The sequence below is a fragment of the Eriocheir sinensis genome, chromosome 30 (genome assembly GCF_024679095.1).
Source record: "Eriocheir sinensis breed Jianghai 21 chromosome 30, ASM2467909v1, whole genome shotgun sequence".
NCBI lineage: Eukaryota > Metazoa > Arthropoda > Malacostraca > Decapoda > Varunidae > Eriocheir > Eriocheir sinensis.
Genome location: NC_066538.1, coordinates 11,331,188 through 11,353,276, shown reverse-complemented (window position 1 = coordinate 11,353,276; position 22,089 = coordinate 11,331,188). Strand labels below are relative to the sequence as shown.

At 40.9% G+C, this 22,089-nt stretch overlaps 1 protein-coding gene across 1 annotated transcript in view; it reads left to right on the top strand.

Moving 5' to 3' along the window:
* Nucleotides 1-22,089, top strand: part of LOC127005570 (glutamate receptor 4-like) — a 453,194-nt gene that overhangs the window by 17,313 nt on the left and 413,792 nt on the right. Inside the window, exon 2 of the mRNA XM_050874508.1 lies at nucleotides 4,182-4,289. Coding sequence (XP_050730465.1) covers nucleotides 4,182-4,289 — 108 coding nt within the window. The remainder of the gene's footprint in view (nucleotides 1-4,181; nucleotides 4,290-22,089) is intronic.

Sequence of the window (22,089 nt, the reverse complement as noted above, 5' to 3'; positions counted from 1 at the left end):
GTAAATGTGATACATGAGGTAACCTGAAACCTTGTATGTCTGTAAATGTGATAAATGAGATAACCTGCCCCCCTTGTATTTCGGTATATGTGATAAATGAGATAACCTACACCCCTTGTATGTTGGTAAAGGTGATAAATGAGATAACCTACACCCCTTGTATGTCAGTATATGTGATAAATGAGATAACCTACACCCCTTGTATGTCGTTAAAGGTGATAAATCAGATAACCTACACTCTCTTTTGACTGATGGTCATGTTTCTAGGATTCTCTCCATTTAATGGTAGGCTATCTGAATTATGGGGTCCATGTCATTCTTGAAGTTTGTAAACATCGGGTTCCGCGCATGCGCAGATCAGGATGGGATGTCTTAGGATACGTGGATGGTAGATGACACAACACCGGCTCACTTAAAATCAAAACCTTATTGCTTATGTTCTTCTTGTGACTAATTTATTTATGGACCAATATTTTTTTATTCAGAAAGCTATTTAATCAGGAAGGATAGGAGATTAATGATCACTATCGCTCGTTTTTTATTGAATAGTAAAAAATATTTCCTAGATATCAATGATGAAATATTAAAAAGTTGAAAAACGTTTGTCAAAAATCTAAATCAACTTCAAGCAAAAGTTAAAATAGCAAACATAATTCCTTTTTTCATACTTTCAGAAATTGAATAAAAAGAGTAGACTTAAATAAATGCCTAAAATAAGAAGTTAAGATAACAGTTTTTCTTTACCATGTCCTGTATACCAAAAGAAAGAGGAAAAATAAAAAAAATTATAAGCAAATAATTAGGTTATTACTTATTGGAAATTATTACTTAAAGAACGCCTTAAATAGGTGTTTCTGGTAATTATTATTTTAAAAAAATAGTAATTATTATAATCGGAACAGCAGTACTTAAAAAATGATCGGATGATCGGAATCGGATCAGTTGCCCAAACTGATCGGATGATCGGGGATCGGAACAGCAAAAAAGTGATCGGTGCTCACCACTGATATATATATATATATATATATATATATATATATATATATATATATATATATATATATATATATATATATATATATATATATATATTCAGAGAGAGAGAGAGAGAGAAAAGGGGGGGCGACTGGCGGCGTGCATGCAAAATAAAATTAGGCACTTCATGCTGACTGAGAAGGGCGTAATAATAAAAAAGAGGCTTTGCAGAATATTTTATATCAGATGATTGTGTTAATCTTTTGTATGGGGAAGACACAAACACGGAATATGGTTTAATGTATTCCTTTTTTTTAAGTTTTAATGGGGCAAATAAAGTTAAGGTCATCCTTCAGTAAATGTATGCACAAGGACAACGTTGGTCAGATTAAATAAATGAATGAATAGTAAATGTTTATATGTAGTGTTATACATATTAACGATTTATTTTCCCACTATTTCATGTTTTGTTTTATTATGACAAATTTACAATGGTTGAACAGGTTTTCAAATAATAATAAGTGCAAAAATATTTGAATATATGTATATGACAATATTTCACAAAGAATATAGTAATGTAGACTTAACAGATAGACGGGAATAAGCACTCTAGTCGGTTTTATTTTATCTGTTTATCCACGGGCATGAAATGTGGCACATGCGTTTTGATGTTTCGTGATTAGGTGAAAATCAACTGGTGTAGTAAATATTCAAGCTATATTTTTTTCATGTAATACATTTGAATGTTTATGTATACAAAATTGAATCACATCTTAAATATATCCCAAATTTGCTGATTTGCATTGATAATATTCCAAACAAAGACATGAAAGACAAGGTTGTATCAAACACTAGAGTCAGATCATACTCAATCGAACTTTGAATATCTGTAGTTTATCTAATTTCAGGTACTTACAAAGACATCTGTCTCTAAGTATGCAATGCAAATAAAATGTATACTAATATTTTCTTACACGTACACATAGACATAGACGATGTTCTAAATAGCCTAACATCCTATTCAAGTATACTTCATGTTATGTGGAATATCACCAATGTGATTTACATGCAATAGATAATGAAGCTGCTTTTTATTTGCACTTTCTGAGGCAGCTGTCTCTTTATGTACCTGTAATGAAATAAATCATAGGCATTAAAAAGGTATTGCTCGTTCGATTATGCTCTGGCTATGCTGTTAGGTTCAAGTTTGTCTTCGTGTGCCTCTGTGGTCTATTACCGATGTAAATCGGCATGTTTTGGAATTATATAAGAAGGCCTGAATGTTTTTGCACTCATCTTCATATATAATAATAAAAAAAAGTTTAAAAATCATTACAAGTAGGCAAATATATATGACACGTTGATTTTCACTCTTTAACGAGCTATCAGTGTCCATGTGCAATACTTACGCTCGTGAATGAATGGATGAAATGAAACCGAGTATAGCTGTTGGACATATGACCGGAAATTATACTGAAAGTGCAGTGAACGAGCGAATTCAAAGTGCAGCAACTCGGAAAAAAAAACGAAACAAAATAAAACACGTTATGAATCATCCAGGCAATAAAAATAATAGATCATAATCTATAACGTCATAATTATAATCTGTCCCTTGTGTACACGTGCATGTCTAACTTTCGTGCGGATCTTACGGCCATATCTCGGTCAAGCGACGTTTCCCTACCTTGCAGGTTTGCCAGATCAAAACCTTCCGTGAAACACTCTCATCTGGAAACACTGCGATTTATAGCTTTCGGTTAATGTTATTAATTAAAATACAAGCCACGTATATTTTCGTCAGACTGTGTTATTTTCAACAAAGCAGCCTGATCGCAACATAATCTTTAAAATAACGGGGCTACATGAGGTTACAGTCGTTGACTTCAGTGCTCTCTGTAGTCATATATGGCCGCCTGCTAAATTGTAAGCAATATAACAGGAACAGTAGCTGCCTAGGAATAGCTTTTTGCACCCTATATGTAAGGGTTTGTGGCTAAAACCCTTAATAATAGGCTAAAAGCATGTAAAATATATACTACAGTGGGTTGGCAGTTTAAAAAGCCCGCAAACGAACATATGTTATAAACATCCTATGCACAAGAAATCTGAGTAACTTCTCTATATAAACCTTCCTGCCCAGCACAGAAAATGAGTATCGATGTAGTACTTACCTCATGTACGAAATATGGATGAGAAAAGTCGAATTAACAAGGTGTTGGTCCACGGTCACCGTTGCCAGATTATCATACTCATGAGCCGCGTATATACCGGTTTCTGGCCCCTAACTGTTGCCAAGAAGCATCAATAATTAACCAATTAAACGATAACCATATATGAAGGCAGTTATTTGGGTGATGAAAGCAGTTTTGGGGTCGAAAATCGGCGAACATAAAGAGGCAGAGTACGACAAGCTGACAACATTGTGACCACGGTTCAACTGACGATTGTTGGAACACGCGGTGCTGCCGCTTCCTCCATGTGAAAAGCGTATAGCTCAAACAATTGAACATTTCGCAGTTCTACCTCCACTTATGAATAAACAAAATGTAATTCTTATTCTGATAACATAATGCTGGCTCATACGTTTTACTTTAGAGAACATATTTTACGCTGTCATTAAACGTGACACCCAACGTGAAAACATCACCCTATTTCTCCACTTCTACATTAAAGTCTTGTAAACGTGTTTATATCTATAATTTTTTCATCATATTCGGGTCAAGGGGGACTGGAATTTACGTATTTTACGCCAGTGAGAATACACTAGCACTTCATTGTGCATAAATGACGATATAATGCCTAATTATGTTCCAAGGGAAAGGTCCAAGGGAGGTCTGGAGGTACCTTGGAAATACTAAGCTTTGCTTCAATGATGATGTTTCGAGACAAACATACCGTCCTAATCTCATTGGAGCTCCGCCTTTCCTTCTCGAAGATTTAGTAAAAGCTAATACAATAAGTTATTAATAATAATATTCATGCTCAGATGTGGGAAACATTTTCTCATTAAGAAATAACAAATTATTCATAAAATATGACTTTTTCGAAAGATCAGCAGAACGTTTAACTAAACAGGTATGTGCCCCAACGTGCTCAAGCATTACATTGATTTCCCCAGTGTGTTGAAGCTTCCCAGTGTGTTGAAGCTTACTACAAAAAGTTAATAAAGCAGATAACTTGACCAGCGTTCTCTCCCTCGGGTACAGGTGGAGATGGAGGGGCTGACAGGGAACATCAGCTTCACGGACGAGGGCAAGAGGAAAGACTACTCCCTCGACGTGGTGGAAATGACCTTCAGCAGCGAGACCGTTAAAGTGAGTGTTATTACTAATGGTAGTAAATAAGTTGTTGTGGTGTTAATAGCAGTAGTATCGGTGCTGATGGTAATGATAGTTGTAGTAACAGAAACAGCAGCAGCAGAAGCAGTAGTAGTAGTAGTAGTAGTAGTAGTAGTAGTAGTAGAAATAGAAGTAGTAATAGTAGTAGTGGCAGTACAAAGGGTGTAAGGTAACCATGGGATCATACGTTATTAGCTGCGCGTGGCCCTGGTGCTCCTCTCCATACCATTGGCTCTTCAACCCGCGGGGGGTGAGAACCAATATAACCCGGGACACAGTGCCAGTCTAACATCTAGACTACCACATCTTACCTTACCCAGGTACCCATTTATCGACCATCCCAAAAGAAAGGATGAACAGCTGGATGGGCTGCGCGCCTATTGGTCAGGCCGAGAAGGGGTGACATTGTTACATATTTCAATTACCCTATTAAATGCCTTTTTTCTTCTTCTTCTTTTCCTCCTCCTCCTCCTCCTACTACTACTACTACTACTATTACTACTATTAATACTACTACTACCACAGCTACTACTACTACTACTACTACTTTTTTTTTCTGCTAGACGGGCCTCCATCTATTAGAGTTGCGTTGTGAGCGGTATATTCTTTCATATCCTTTCACAACGCAATTCATTGGCCCCACCCCGCCAATGACTGTGGCCGGCAACCATCTTTATTTAATATTACAACCCTTCCTACACATATTATTCTTAAGCTAACAGAGCTTGTGGTTGATACGACTATCAACCACCGTCGCCTCAAAGTCCAGGTCGGCAATGCGGGTGGTTTTGGGTGCAGGTGACCTGGTTCCTCTCAGGCAGACCAAGGCTGACCTCAGGAGGGAGAAGGACAGCCTGCATCTCATCCAGGCGACCACACTGCTTCTTGGCTGTTGTTTCTTATCCGCCAGTGTTTCGGCGAGTCTTGTGTAGAAGCTCTGCGCCCTTGGTCCCATCCCTCCTGCCGTCGTGAATACTACCGGGGTGAAGGAGCCCTGGTCCACATTCTGTATTCTTTCTTCATATGCTCTGTTCTTCTTTTGTTCGTTTCTTCTGTGGGCTGCATCAAGGGTCAGGTCTCTGTGGTAATGGGCCATGGGATCAAAGATCCTTGTGTCAAAATATGCCCTTTGTCCGCGAGTCCAAAATCCTCTGGCGCTAACTTCCACTCGTGCTTCGTTCGAAACATTAGCGAACGAAGGCGAGGTGTTCGCCTTGCAGAGGGAACAGCATGGGTTCCACAGTCACGTCGTGGCAGACTTCTTTCAGCATCTGAGCTGTTACGTCTCTTACTTCATCATGTCTCATGCAGACGAAACCTCCTCTCTTGCATGTCATGACATGATTTTGGTTGAAGGGTGAGCCACAGTTACACACACTACTACTACTACTACTACTACTACAACTGCTACTACTACTACTACTACTGCTACTACTACTACCACTACTACCACCACTTTCTAATATTACTACTACTTATACTACTACTACTATTAATATTACTACTACTACTACTACTACTACTACTAATAATAATAATAATAATAATAATAATAATAATAATAATAATAATATTACTACTACTACTACTACTACTACTACTACTACTTCTACTACTACTGTACTACTATGTACTACTACACCTCTATGGTGAAGTGGATAGCCCGCCAAGCTTCGAATTTATGGGCCAGGATTTGAATCCTGACCCGAACAGTATGCGCATCTAAGTTATTTATCCTCCCATTACCGCTTGTCGATAAATGGGTACTTGGGAAAAGCTGGAAGGGTAACTTTGGTAACCATGATATCGCACTCAAGGTCCGTAGAACACAAAGTCTACTCCCTTGGCGGTGGCGGGCTGAGCTGTGAAGTTACATGCAACACGACTCGGATTCTTCATTCAAGATTTTTAAATACCAACATGCTGTTTAGAAAAACAAACAAAAAAAAAAAACATAATCTTCATGATACATTATCGCTTGCCATAAGAAAAAAACTATGAACATCATTTTGTGATTAAAATAAATTTATAGCAAAAATGTATAGCATAAAATTTTTCCTCATTTTTTTGTGAACTCGCTGCAATTCCTTAAGTATAGCCTCCCACTGATTTTTTACCACATTCGAAATCAGAAAACTTAACTAATTCTGATTATATGTGATACGTAGCAACTCAACAATATAGATGGTAAAAAATGTTGATAACGTGAAACCTGAGTCAAGGTGACCTGGCGTAGGGAACACGGCATGTGGAAGAGGACTCGGCAGCTTTAGCAGGTGACCCCAACTTTACTTTTAACTTTACTTATTATTACAACCACAAATCTTGCTATCGCTATTTCCATCACCTTATAACATAAACTATGTATCAACTTACGTATACAGAAAACCAATGTATACTATGCCTAATGAATCGGAAAGAGAACAAAATAGGGAGCTAAAGAAATACGGGGGGATATGAGAGGTGAACTGTAAGAAACTGTAAAGGGCCCCATACACGCTCAGGCCGCCTTCAGGCCATTTCACCTCAGGCGGCCTGAAGGCGGCCTTTTCGCCCACTAACTATTCAGTCCTGCCTCAAGGCCTCGCTCAGTTCTTTGAGCGAAACAGTGGAGTGAGGATGGATGTTATGGTACCTGAAGAATTAGAATTGCTTGCAGTTGCAGCTGTAGCAGCTACTTTACTGAAAAAGAAGAAGAGGAGAAAGAGGAGAGTGTGGGCGAAGGACTGGCTAGGGAAGAAGGAAAGCAGGTCACACGTGAATTTATTGCAGGAACTGAAATCAGAACCAGTAGATTGTAGAACTTTTTTGTATTCTTTCCTGAAGGAGCTTCTTATGTTGTTTATTTTTTTGGTTACTGCATCTCTATTAGCGCCATCATCTTTTGACTTTAATTTCTCCACCAACAGGTCATATGCAGCATTTCTTTTAACCTTATCGCTGTATTCTTTTGATTTTATCTTCCAGAGGCATGGATTGCTCCTGTAAATCTCTATGAATTCAATCATAGACTGACGCTCTTCAGCGGAAGAGGTGGTGCTGCTCTGTGCAACCGACATGTTCACGCTCTGTTGGTCAGTGCTGCACTGGCACGAGCGGCCTCAAGGCCGCCTTTTTTGCCCATACTCGATCAAACTGGCCTGAACCGGATGACGGCCTGATGGAAAAAATCTAGCAGCGACAGGTTGAATCAGTCCGCCTCAAGGCGGCCTGCGCAGGCCGCCTCATTACCCCATACACGGTCAGTTTGGCCTGAACAGTCCTGTTTTCGTGAGGCGGCCTGAAGGCAGCCTGAGCGTGTATGGGGCCCTTAATGCTGGGATCACACATCTGCGATTTCGCTTTGCGACGGTTGGCGATTTTGAAAATGCACGAAATCGTGGGAGCATCGCTATTGTCTCTGCGAGTTTGCCTCTGTTTCAACTCACAGCAACATGGCGAGGGAGGGTCGCTCGCCTATACGCACACGAGGGCGACAGCCGAAGGGACGTCGAGGTGAATCGTGCGTGAATGCGCGCGACTGTACGCAGAGGAGCCCAATTTTGAAAATAAAACCCGTTGCGACGGATCGCGATGAACGCAGGGCCTGGCGACTATGCGCGACCGCCACTCGTCTAACCGTTCGACGACGCTCGACGTCGAACGCATGGTCGAGAAAACGTCGAGGGCGCGTCGCTGTACGATCCATAATAGGCAGGAAATATCGCGCTCTCTCTACCATCCATCCCCCACACACAACACATTATATATATATATATATATATATATATATATATATATATATATATATATATATATATATATATATATATATATATATATATATTTTTTTTTTTTTTTTTATTTATTTATTTTTTTTTTTTTTACAACAAAGGATACAGCTCAAGGGCACAAAAAAAGGAAACAACAATAAAAAAGCCCGTTACGCGCTGCTCCCCCCAAAAAAAGAATCAAAAGAGGTGGCCGACAGAGAGGTCAATTTCGGGAGGAGAGGTGTCCTGATACCCTCCTCTTGAAAGAGTTCAAGTCGTAGGCAGGAGGAAATACAGATGAAGGAAGATTGTTCCAGAGTTTACCAGCGTGAGCGATGAAAAAGTGAAGATGCTGGTTAACTCTTGCATAAGGGGTTTGGGCAGTATAGGGATGAGCATGAGTAGAAAGTTGTGTTCAGAGGGGCCGCGGGAGGGAGGAGGCATGCAGTTAGCAAGTTCAGAAGAGCAGTCAGCGTGGGAATATCGATAGAAGATAGAAAGAGAGGCAACATCGCGGCGGAATTTAAGAGGTAGAAGACTATCAGTAGGAGGAGGAGAGCTGATGAGACGAAGAGCCTTAGACTCCACTCTGTCAAGAAGAGCTGTGTGAGTGGAGCCCCCCCACATGTGAGACGCGTACTCCTTACGAGGGCGGACAAGGCCCCTGTATATGGATAGCAACTGTGCGGGGGAGAAGAAATGGCGGAGACGATATAGAACGCCCAACCTCGAGGAAGCTGATTTAGCGAGAGAGGAGATGTGAAGTTTCCTGTTGAGATTTTGAGTTAAGGATAGACCGAGGATTTTTACTGTTGAAGATGATGACAGCTGAGTGTTGTCGATGAATAGGGGATAGGTGTTTGGAAGATTATGTCCAGTTGATAGGTGGAGAAATTGAGTTTTTGAGGCATTGAAGGACACAAGGTTCCTTCTGCCCCAATCGGAAATGATAGCAAGATCTGAGGTTAAGCGTTCTGAAGCCTCCAGTCTGGAGTCGTGTACTTCCTGTTGGGATGGCCTTCTATTGAAAGAAGTTGAATAATGCAGAGTGGAGTCGTCGGCGTATGAGTGGACAGGACAGTTTGTTATGGAAAGAAGATCGTTGATGAATAACAGGAAGAGAGTGGGTGATAGGACAGAGCCCTGTGGAACGCCACTGTTGATAGGTTTAGGGGAAGAACAGTGACCGTCTTCCACCGCAGAGATAGAACGGCCGGAAACGAAACTGGAGATAAAGGAACAGAGAGAGGGATATAATCCGAAAGGGGGCAGTTTAGAAAGCAAAGACTTGTGCCAGACTCTATCGAAGGCTTTCGATATGCCTAGCGCAACAGAGAAAGTTTCACCGAAACGGCTAAGAGAGGAGATCGCCAGTAGAACGCCCCTTGCGGAATCCATACTGGCGATCAGATAGAAGGTTAGAAGTGGAAAGGTACTTTTGAATCTTCCGGTTAAGGATTGATTCAAAAGCTTTAGATGGACAGGAAAGTAAAGCTGTAGGGCGGTAGTTTGAGGGATTGGAACGGTCACCTTTCTTAGGCACAAGCTGTACAAAGGCATACTTCCAGCAGGAAGGAAAGGTAGATGTTGATAGGCAAAAACGAAAAAGTTTGACCAGGCAGGGTGTCAGCACGGAAGCACAGTTTTTAAGGACAATAGGAGGCACTCCATCAGGTCCATAAGCCTTCTGAGAGTTGAGGCCAGAGAGGGCATAGAAAACATCATTTGGAAGAATCTTAATAACAGGCATAAGGGAGTCAGAGGGGGGAGGAGTAGGGGGAATATGCCCAGAATCGTCCAGGGTGGAGTTCTTACAGAAAGTTTGAGCGAAAAGTTCAGCCTTAGTGACAGATGAGACGGTAATGCTGCCGTCAGGGTTAAGGAGAGGAGGGAAAGAGGAAGAAGTGAAATTGGAGGAGATTTTTTTGGCTAGATGCCAGAAGTCACGGGAAGAATTAGAAGGAGCAAGGTGTTGACATTTTCTATTGATAAAAGAAGTTTTGGTAAGTCGGAGAATAAATTTGGCACGATTCCGGGCTGAAATGTAAAGGTCAAAGTTAGCGGAAGTTAGAAGGCTCTGGAACCTTTTGTGAGCTGCCTCTCTATCTTAAATAGCACGAGAACAAGCATGATTAAACCAAGGCTTTTTAGCATGAGGAGTAGAGAAAGAACGTGGACTGTATGCCTCCATTCCAGAGACAATCACCTCTGTGATGCGCTGGGCACACACAGAGGGGTCTCTCTCCTGGAAGCAGTAATCATTCTACGGGAAATCGGAAAAGTACATCCTCAGGTCGTCCCACCGAGCTGAAGCAAAATGCCAGAAGCATCGCCTCTTCGGTGGGTCCAAAGAATGTACAGGAGCGATAGGACAGGATACAGAAATAAGGTTATGATCGGAGGAGCCCAACGGAGAGAACAGTTTGACAGAGTAAGCAGAAGGATTAGAGGTAAGGAAGAGGTATATATATATATATATATATATATATATATATATATATATATATATATATATATATATATATATATATATATATATATATATATATATATATATATATATATATATATATATATATATATATATATATATATATATATATATATATATACACACACACACACACTAACCAGAATTTGATCTCGGCACCCTGCATATCCTGACGCTCTAGCGCTAAGGTTATTGTTTCGGCTGATCAACCTTATAGGCTTTCAATATGATAAAATAATCCCCATCCGGCAACGCCAGTTGCTTGTGTCGATTCAGATTTGATAGTCGGTTAGTAACAAACACCCAGTGCTTCAAGTAAGTAGTAACCCGTTCTACCCTCCCTTGCTGTCGCTGATATTGCTTTATTGTTTCTTGCTTCTAATTTAGCAGTTCTTAACCTGGGGGTCGTGATCTCCTGGGAACAAAGTAAGTTGTTTTGAGGAATATTGGATTTTATTCGTATGGTGTAAGGTTTTTTGCATGTTATACCGTATCTACAACTTCTGTAATAAGTTGTAAGTGGAAAGAGTTTTACAGTCTGTAATAACGTGCTAACAAGCTCATGAAGTAGTCAAGAGAAATACAATATAATTTTACTGTGTACTCTAGCTAATAATTTTACTGTGTGCACTAGCTTATAATTTTGCATTTTGTTAAACCAGGCTATTATTTTGCATTTAGGAATACTATTCTATTATTTTGTATTTATGAACACTAAGCTATTATTTAGCAGTTAGGAATACTATTCTATTATTATGCATATATGAACACTAAGCTATTATTTAGCAGTTAGGAGTAATATGCTATTATTATAAATTCATGAACACTAGGCTATTATTTTGAAGGCGGGCAGGGTAGTGGCGTGTGGCAGGATAGTGTGAGTGCGGGCGAACATCGCTCGCCAACGTTTTTTCACACCCTCCCGCTTGCTCGCTGCCATCTCGCTCTCCGAAGCAGCGTCGCTGCCATACGCACGATGTACAAAGTCGCTCGCATAATTATACGCTCGCATACACCAAGATCTATAGTATCAGGTCTCCTCACTTTACCTCCACTGCGCTGCCTGTGACGTCAGCTGGCTGTGAGACAGTGAGGAAGACGGGAAACTATTCTATTTTCCCCGTTCTCTCTCATGGCGCTGCCGTTCTCTCTCTCTCTCTCTCTCTCTCTCTCTCTCTCTCTCTCTCTCTCTCTCTCTCTCTCTCTCTCTCTCTCTCTCTCTCTCTCTCTCTCTCTCTCTCAAGAATACCCCATATTTGCCCCCAGATGTTGATGCTGTCATTATTATTATTAGTAGTAGTATTGTGTTTGTGGTGTGTGTGTACTCACAAACTCAAATGTACGCATAACAGCTATAATATTTTGTATATCTCCCTACGTCATATTTTTTATATATGTGATTCTTATAATGTGCCTTGTCAGTGGCTATGAGTAGATACCCTCTACTCCATTCTTATTACTAGCTTACATGTGTGTGTGTGTGTGTGTGTGTGTGTGTGTGTGTGTGTGTGTGTGTGTGTGTGTGTGTGTGTGTTTTTTTTTTTATCTCTCTCTCTCTCTCTCTCTCTCTCTCTCTCTCTCTCTCTCTCTCTCTCTCTCTCTCTCTCTCTCTCTCTCTCTCTCAGCTTCTCATTTTCAGGGAAACGATGACAAATCACATTCGGATTATTTTCTCTTTGGTTTGAATAACATCCGTTAACCGCACAGTAAGCCATATTGTCATAATGTAGAAGCGTAAGTCTGTGACACGCTTATGAAAAACACTGTGGATAGATACCCCTCGACAGAAGTGAGAAACTGAGAGCAACTGCCAGCTAGCTGTTACTGCACGGAGGTTGGAAGAGCGACTGACCCCATCGGCCCTGTTGAACCTACCCTCGAACAGCCTGGTGACGTCAGTGCGCCAGCATCTGCGAAAATACGTCGGAAGTGAGGAGACCTGGTACTGTAGATCTTGGCATACACCGCGACCCTTTGCGTTTGACGAGGGTATGCGAGCGCATACTGCGATGGTCTCTCGCTTAACCGTGCGAATAATCGTGCGATTTGGCCAATATCGCAGACTTCTGCGAACTTTTTGAACAGTTCAAAATGTTCGCGCGACGGGCCGGCACTCGCAAGTCGTGCGAACTTTACCGAGCGACTATTGCGACTAATCGCAGGTACGTCGCTACGATGTCGAGCGCATATGCCGATTTCGGAAATTTTCAAAATCGCCAACCGTCGCAGAGCGAAATCGCGGATGTGTGATCCCATCATAAGTCTCGAGGAAAGAGAGGGATGAAGAACAAGAAAACGCTTGCATCTTGGCGAAGGAAGAAAAGAAATTGTGTGTGAGAGAGAGAGAGAGAGAGAGAGAGAGAGAGAGAGAGAGAGAGGCAAGCAAGCAAGCAGGCAAGCAGGCAGGCAGGCATGGAGGTAGGCAGGCAGGCAGAGAGAGAGGGGAAGGGGGAGACACAGACTCTACACAGCGATAAAAGAAATAGATGGGAAAAAATATGAAAACTCAGTAATATGCAAATTCCGTTTCAGTAAATATATTCAGGACAATTCTATTTTCATTTTTCTTCGAAGTGAAATAATAGTGATCGCCTTTCAAAACTGACAGTACTATCTCGAAAGTGAATAACAAAATTTTATGCAAGTTGTATACCGTGGAAGATAAAAACCGAAGAATTGTGATTAAAAATATACGTTTGGAGTATAGAATGGGAGGCAGGAAAAAATATAATAAAAAAGAGGAATATGAAGCAACAAATATAATATGCAGTATAGGGGAGAAAGACTGAAAAAAGATGTACAGAAATTTACGAATATTTGTTAAAACTATCAAAATTCTCTATGATATATATATATATATATATATATATATATATATATATATATATATATATATATATATATATATATATATATATATATATATATATATATATATATATATATATACTTTACGTTCGATCTGTTTATTACCAAATCATTTCTGCTTTACTATTAGTTTTCATCGTATTTTTCCATTCATTTTATTTTCTTTATCATCCACATTGTTCTTCATCTCCTCTTCCTCGCCTATTTGATATCGTCGTGTTCTCCTGTTCTTCCTCGATATGCTCATCCTCAGTATTTTCTTTTCCTCCTCTTATATAATTTATCGCTCATTTTCTCATCGTTTCATCCTCATTAGACTCCTCATCCTCTTTTTACAATACACTAAGACTTTTTTCACCTTCAACCTCCTCCTCCTCCTCCTCCTCCTCCTCCTCCTTCTCATTATCCTCCTTCTCATTCTCCTCCTCCTCCTTCTCATGATCCTCCTTCTCTTCATCCTCCTCCGTTTCCACCTCCTTCCTCCCTCTCCGCCTCTCTTTTTCTCCTCTACTTCCAGTACCTACTCTTTCTGCTCCTTTCGTCTCTCTTCATCTTCCAGTATCATCATCTCCTCCTATCCTCCTCCTCCTCCTCCTCCCTCTTTATGCTCCTCGTCCTGCTCTTTCAGTACCGATAGAGAGGGATGCTAAAAGGTATTTCATTAGAATACTCAGAAGCGGCAGTGACGTATGCCTTTGATGAATCTCAAGATGTGAACCGAAGAGCCAGGAAAATGCTGAATACTTAAGCTCACGTTCCCACGCACCCACCTGCTCACCTAAATACTCACCAGCGCACCCACCTACACTCCTAGACACATACCTACCCGCCCACCTACATGCCTGCCTTCATACCTTGCTAACTGAGGTTCTCTTAGAAATTCACCGGCCACTTCGAGTATTAGATGTCTGGCTGGTTGGATTTGTAATGGAGTTTTATATTTCACAAGATATATCCTTACCTACAGCTTCTCATGCATCTGCTTTTCCTTCATCCTCATCCTTTCCTCTCTCCTTTTCCATCCTCTTTCCCTTTCTTTATATCTCGTCAAAAATACCTCTCTCTCCATTTTCATTCTCCACGTCGTTTCTCGTTTTTGTTTTTTTTCCTTCTTCTTCTTCTTCTTTTTCCTCTTCTTCTTCTTCTTTTTCTTCTTCTTCTTCTTCTTCTTCTTCTTTTCTTCTTTCTTTTCCTCCTCTTCGCCTCCTTTACATCTTCCTCCGACTCGTCCTCCTCTTCCTCCTTCTCTTCCGTTTCCTCTCATCGCGAGCTTGGATTCCAAAGAGGAGGATGGGGGAACCTGATAAAGCTTCCTTTGAAAATTTATATTTCTTTTTTAGTTAATGATTGTTCTTTTAGTTCCCTTTATTCACCGTTATATTTCACATTAACCTACCATCTCAGGTTCTGAAATAAAAGAGAGAGAGAGAGAGAGAGAGAGAGAGAGAGAGAGAGAGAGAGAGAGAGAGAGAGAGAGAGAGAGAGAGAGTTGCTTCCTACGCCTCTCTTGTTCCTGATAGAGAAACAAAAACTTTAGCTATTTTGCCTGTACGAGAGGAAATAAGTTTCTCTCTCTCTCTCTCTCTCTCTCTCTCTCTCTCTCTCTCTCTCTCTCTCTCTCTCTCTCTCTCTCTCTCTCAAAAATAGACTTAACGCAGGTATTAACTCAGACCAGACACACCTTACCATCGCCCGGCGTTACCTGCTTCGTGTTTATGTCTCATCCAGGAGCGGCCGCATGTAAAGTTGGGTTTATTTGAGCGTAAACACCAAGACGAGGCGCTAATAGGCTCTGGAGGCACGTAAATGAAGAGGTTAAGTCAGGTGATGCCCTGGCCTGGTACTGTGTGTGTGTGTGTGTGTGTGTGTGTGTGTGTGTGTGTGTGTGTGTGTGTGTGTGTGTGTGTGTGTGTGTGTGTGTGTGTGTGTGTGTGTGTGTGTGAGAGAGAGACTGACTGTGTGTGTGTGTGTGTGTGTGTGTGTGTGTGTGTGTGTGTGTGTGTGTGTGTGTGAGTGTGTGTGTGTTTAGTGCCTCTTGCATCTTCCTTTAAATGGATGTTTGTGTGTAGCTACCTACTTCCTCTTTAGTTTATCCTATGGTTTTTTTTTTTTTGTTGTTGTTGTTTTTGGTATGTTTTTTGACTGGTTAATTTTATATTTTTTTTCCGTTTTCGTATTTGCTATTTCATTTTTTTTTCATTTTATCTTTTGCTTTACTGTGTTCTTATTTCCGATCGTTCTAATCACCTTAAATTTTTTCCTTGTAACAAAAAATCATAGAATCAAGGATGATTCAATGGGTGGGATAATGAAAGAAATGAAGATTTCGAGGAAGGTAACACAGAGATGATTGTATATAATTATGTAGGAAAAAAATGGTAGAAGGTTGTTGAGACCAACATGAAGGTGGACAGATTGAACAGGAAAAGAGTTGAAGAAATGGGGTTGTCAGAGGACGATGCGAATGATCGGCGTAAGTGAAGAGAGCTGTCAGAAACATAGACCTCTCATAGAGAATGCATAGAACATTCCAAGGAATGAGAGCAATTACTTCCCTGTTTAACAATTTATTTAGTTGTCGTTCCTTAGTGCATCTGTCAACTTATTCTTTCCAATTGTTTGCTTTTGCATCTATGTATTTTGTGATGAACCTCCAAACGGAGTGAATGCCTCTTTCCTAGCGCTGTAGCTGTTGAATTTGCTTGAGACATCCCCTTTAATGTGTAAAAGGGACGCGTTTTCTATGTCGTCTTTCCTGCCTCAGAGCTATTCATCTGCCTTACTCCGGCCACGTGATTAATTAGGCACTCGCTCATTTAGTTGCTATTGAAAGAAACCTATTTTTAAACGGGTCATGTTCATGGGTAAGATTGCCTTTCAAGCTAAGGTAGAATTTTGGCTTGATTGAGCTTTGGTGTGAAGATAATTATCAGAAAAGAAGGGTTTTGTTTATAAATCACAATTTACGTCATGACTCATGTAGAAAAAATATTGTTACGTATATTTTGCTTGTGGATGTATATTTTTTTGTATGTAGGGGGAAACATGATGATACAATCGTATATGCATGATGCGTAACAATGTGTGTGTGTGTGTGTGTGTGTGTGTGTGTGTGTGTGTGTGTGTGTGTGTGTGTGTGTGTGAATGAGGTACATAATAAATATGATAAAGGAAAGGTAGTGAAACAAAAGATGAGAAGAGGAGGAGTGGGACTAGGGGGAGGAGGAAGATAGGAGGAGTAGTGTGTGTATGTGTGTGTGTGCCTTTAATTCTAGTCATCATTATTCCGAAAGAAAATCCCCACAAAATTTTGTAAAAGAATGTTCTGTGCGTTGATTGCATACACAGGTAAGCAAAGCGGCAGGTGAGTGGCCCGCTACAGCCTGTCTCCCCAGCCCATCCCAACCCCTCACTTTCTTCACTCCATTACTGCTACAGCCCAAAGCCAATATTATCCCGTGCTCAAATCCCAGGAGCTTTATCGTTAAATCCTTCTCTCTATCCCTGCCTCCTCCCCTCCTTCCATCCCCAGCTTCTTTCATCCTATCTAACCCTCTCCACCCCACACACCCCTCTCGACCTCCTCCCTTTTCCCTCGGTCGTCCCCACTACACGACTCGGTCCCTTTACCAACCTAACATCTCGTCCTTTCTTTTCCTGTGCCCTCGTATTTATGTTCATCACTCTCTTTCCTCTGCCCGTCCTAATTTTTGTACCTTCTCCCGTGCAATCTACGTACCTCATTTCATGCTCCATTTTATCGTTCATTCATTTCACGCCAAAATCAGAAAGTCAGAATACATATATACCTACTTTACTACCTGGTCCTTTGCCTGAATATGCACCTGCCCGCCTAGCTACCTCATTTTACCCACCCTCTTTCTACCTTTCTCCTGAAAAAAAAGAAGGGAAAGGAAAGAAGTAACGATGCAACATATAACAAAACTCAAAGTAATCAGAGAAGGGAAATCACAGTTTTCTTAGGTTCTTCCTCCTCCTCGTCTGACCTCCCTTTTTATCTTCACCTTCTCTAAATTATTTTTACCCTTGCAGCTCACCATTGTTAGCTTATTAAACTCGTCTTCGTCGTCCCCCTCCTCGTCCTCCTCCTCTTTCTGCTCGTTTTCCTCCTCCTCCTCCTCCTCCTCTTCCTCATCTTCCTCTTCCACCTCCTCCTACTCCTCCTATCTTCATCTTCCTCTCTCCTCCTACTCCTCCTTCTCTTCTCATCTTTTGTTTCACTATCTTTCCTTTATCATATTTATTCTGTACCTCATTCACACACACACACACACACACACACACACACACACACACACACACACACACACACAGATTGGCATCTTAATGGGTTATTCTAGACATTAATAAACTCTTCTCGGAAATTACTACACTGTAAAGACGTCTACGATGAGCGGTAATGGCCCGTGTGTATGTGTGTGTGTGTGTGTGTGTGTGTGTGTGTGTTTAGGGAGGTGCGTGTGTACTTGTGTGAGTGCGTGTGTATGTATTTTCCTATTCGCTCGCGTTGTGTGTGTGTGTGTGTGTGTGTGTGAGAGAGAGAGAGAGAGAGAGAGAGAGAGAGAGAGAGAGAGAGAGAGAGAGAGAGAGAGAGAGAGAGAGAGAGATGAACGAGTGCGTTGTGAGTGAGGTGAGTTGATGTGAAACTAGGAGAGGTGTGGCAAGGGAAGGATGGAAGGAGGGGAGGAGTCATTATGTATATGCATTTCAGAAGTCTGTTTGTTTTATATGTTGATTACATGTTTTTCTGCTTGGCTTTGTGCGTGTTTGCGTGTGTTTTTTTTTTTTTTGTGAATGCTTTTGTTTTTCAGCGCATGTGAAATTAAGACAGACTAGTGACATAAATTACATAATTATTAATGCGGATGCGATTAATCAATTTATTACGTACTTTTCGTCTTTTTTTGCTTAGGTAATAAACTCCTACTAGGCCATTAGGGCGATTATTTTGTAGGATATATTATCATTATTTGCATTTTCATCATCCTTTGTAATAGCGGTAAGACAATGATATACTTTCCCTCTTAGTCACGGTCCCTTTAATGACATGGGCAAAGTTTTCCAGCTTTAATGACACACTTTGTTTCCACGGCCAAGCGTTGCTCCTGCTTCCCTTGATTTTACTTGTGCTGGGAAGAGTAACTATATTAAAGGTGAGACTGCTCCCCAATCTTTACCCATTGTGTGTGTGTGTGTGTGTGTGTGTGTGTGTGTTTACGTTTCCGCCCATGGCGCCGGTAGGCTTGCATGGAGGGGCTTGAAGTATATCCCAGCCCGTTGTGTGTGTGTGTGTGTGTGTCCGCGCGCGCTTCCTGTTACCATCAACCCATGAACTTTTGCTTCTCATCATGTTGCCATATCTTAGTCATAGCCACTTCCTTTTGACATTAAAATCATCCATGTTACACTTTTTCCTTCCTCTTTGACAAACTGTTCCGTATCATTCTTTCTCTTATTTCTCCAGTGTCTATTTTTTTCCCACCTTTGTTATTTTTTCACCGTTCCCTTCCTTCCTATTCTTCTGTTCCGTCTGCTTTTACTATCTTTCTTCTACTCCTCTTTCGCATTCTCAACTTCCTCCCTCGTCGCCCCCTTCACTTCACAATCCCACCTTTGTATCTCAACCCCCTACCACCATTCTTCCCTCACTATCATTCCACATCTTCCACCTCTAACTTTCTTCCCTTCACTTCGCATCCATAACTTTTTACGTATAACAATCACATCAAGGCTCTCCTCTTCCTTTTCTCTGTTTTTTACAAATACTACTTATAATATTCTTCCTGCTCTTCCTCCTCCTCACCCTTTCCATCCTCCTCTATTTCTTCTTCCTACTTCTTGACATATCGCAGTTTAGATCTTAGTGGAGTTGCAGGCTCTGAAAAGGAGGAGGAGGTGATAGTGGTGTTGGTATGGTAATGGTTATTTCCTGTCTGGTTGACTTTCATCATTAGCTCCTTCAGTCGTCTCCTCTCCCTCCTCTTCCTTCAAAATTGAGGATAACGGTGACGGTTATAGAGTATATTAAAAAAAAATCGTCGCAGAATATGGGAGGGAAGTGGCTGAATGGTCACTATACGGGTTTCGTATCCTGAAGGACCGATTTCTAGTCGTGCCCGCCGCTTTAAGCTGACTATTTTCTGTCATCTGTGAGCGGCTCAAGACTACCCACATGCTGTCCTGATGACCACTTTTCAACCCTGTCTCTACCAAAACTCTTTACGAGGATTAAGAAAAGCTCTGGGGAAGCATAAGCGAAGCAAGAATGGCGTCAGTATAAAACACTTGTCTGTGCTACAAACGGACTTCGGCCAAAAAATAAGCCCCATAAAAAAAGCCTTCTGGCGCTATAGGCAAATCGGAAATATATATATATATATATATATATATATATATATATATATATATATATATACATAGACTTCACAATCTCTTGACGGGAAACGGGGCGCGGGGCCGATTCGCAGGGGGCCGATTTTCAAAAATTTAAAATTTAAATATTTTCAAAACCAAAGCAGCTAGCGACCTGAAACTAAAACAGGCACCTCCCTTAGGCATATATGAGTCTCCATGAGCAGCGGTATCAAAAAATTCAAAGTCGTTCCTAATAAAATCGATTAATTGTTTTTTATATAAGTATAACAAAACTTAAAAGGCTATAAAATCCTCAGATTTTACGCTAGATGCACAAACATCACCAAATGCAGAGATAATCACTTATATTTTCAGAATCAATAGCAATATTTAGCATATCTTATAAGTTTTTTGTGCAGAAATAGCTACTTATTTTTTTTTATTTAGTGCATTTTTACGTAAGTTTTAACATCTAATAAATCACTTAATTTTCACATTAGAAACTTAATACTTGAGGAAAGCATGCAGAAACATCTTAATTTTACTCAACAAAAGCAAAATATTCATTTTCTATATACAATCACAACTTATTTTGGTTGAATTCCGATGTCACTATTGCCGCAGCACGTCTTGCCGGCTATCTGGCCCTCGTCCTGAACAATCACTTTAGCCTTTTGGCCTATGACGGTCAGTTTCCTGGACTTGTACACGTCCCTGTTCCTCGCCGTCTCCTTCCTGCCCTCCTCGATACTGCTCCTCTTCCTGCCGGTCGGCTGCTTCAAGGCCTTGTTCTTCCTCGCTTCTGAGGTCACGTCCTTGGAGAAATTAGCACCGAAACAGTTGAAGAGGGACCTGCTGATGTGCGGCAAGATGGTGTTGGCCAGGTTGTGCCTCCTGGCACCTGTACCCCTGCAAGGTCGGGTCTGAGGCCGCCAGGAACTCCAGGAGGTGCCTGAACCCGTCCCTGTGGCGCATGGCAAGGAGGAACCTCAACCTGCGCTCCTTCTTGTCCTCCCTGCATCAGGGAGTCCCAACGACATCCCGAAGGACGCCATGTGGGCCATTGGGAGATGGCCTCAGGACCGCCCGGCCCGTCTCCAGCTCTCCCTGTCGACCAGCTCGACCAGGGCGTCGAACATCACAGAGGGCGGGTCGCCCTCTCGAGCTCCACGGTAATCTTCATCTCCTCCTGCTGGGCAAGCTCCTGGCACTCGGCCTGAAGCACCAGAGAGTTGGCCTGGACCTTCCTGGCCAGGTAGCCGGCGTAGTTGCCGACCGCGGCGAGCAACTCGTCCGTCGGGGTCCGGCTGGTCGTCGGCCAGCTCCCTGGCAAGCTGGGCCAAGATCACCTCGTCGTCCTCCTTCTCCTCTGCCTTGGCCCGGTCAGGTCGGCCTGCGTCCCCGGGAAGAACCCGACGAGCTGAGTTGCCATGTAGGCACTAACTAAACGTACATTTCTTGTTTCCTAATACGTAAAACTGTGGACTTCACTATCCTACAGTTATCATTCATTTTACGTAAAGATTTCAACCTAAAGTTACAAATTTGCCATTTTTACACAACGTTTTCAAAGTGCACGCATGGTGCTATTTTATATAAGTTACCTTGAATCCTCGACCAAATCACTCTAGAGACACTCCTGCCTGCTTGTATGCACTAAAACTTGAAGATTTCGTCCTGTTTCCATAAATTCAGAGAACGCAGAGTGTGTTTGAGTTGTCGCAGTGAAAGTCATATAACAATCGGCCCTTACATGACGCCAAGACTGAAGAGATTTCCCGTCAACTAGTTGTGAAGTCTATATATATATATATATATATATATATATATATATATATATATATATATATATATATATATATATATATATATATATATATATATATATATATATATATATATATATATATATATATATATATATATATATATATATATATATATATATATATATATATATATATATATATATATATATATATATATATATATATATATATATATATATATATATATATATATATATATATATATATATATATATATATATATATATATATATATATGATAGTCAGTTAAGTGTTGACTAATTTAATAAGAAAATTCTCATACTCGGATAATAGTCCTATTCTCTTTTGTCAATTTGGTGATGACTTCACCGGAAGTGGTCATCTTTGTTGCCAGATCGCGATTTCGGGTTTCTTAACCCTTCTTCAGTGGCTTGAAGTGTTCGGTGCAGGAGTAGTTTTCTGCTCGCTGGTGGAGAGAGAATGGCTGGTGTTCGCCGGGT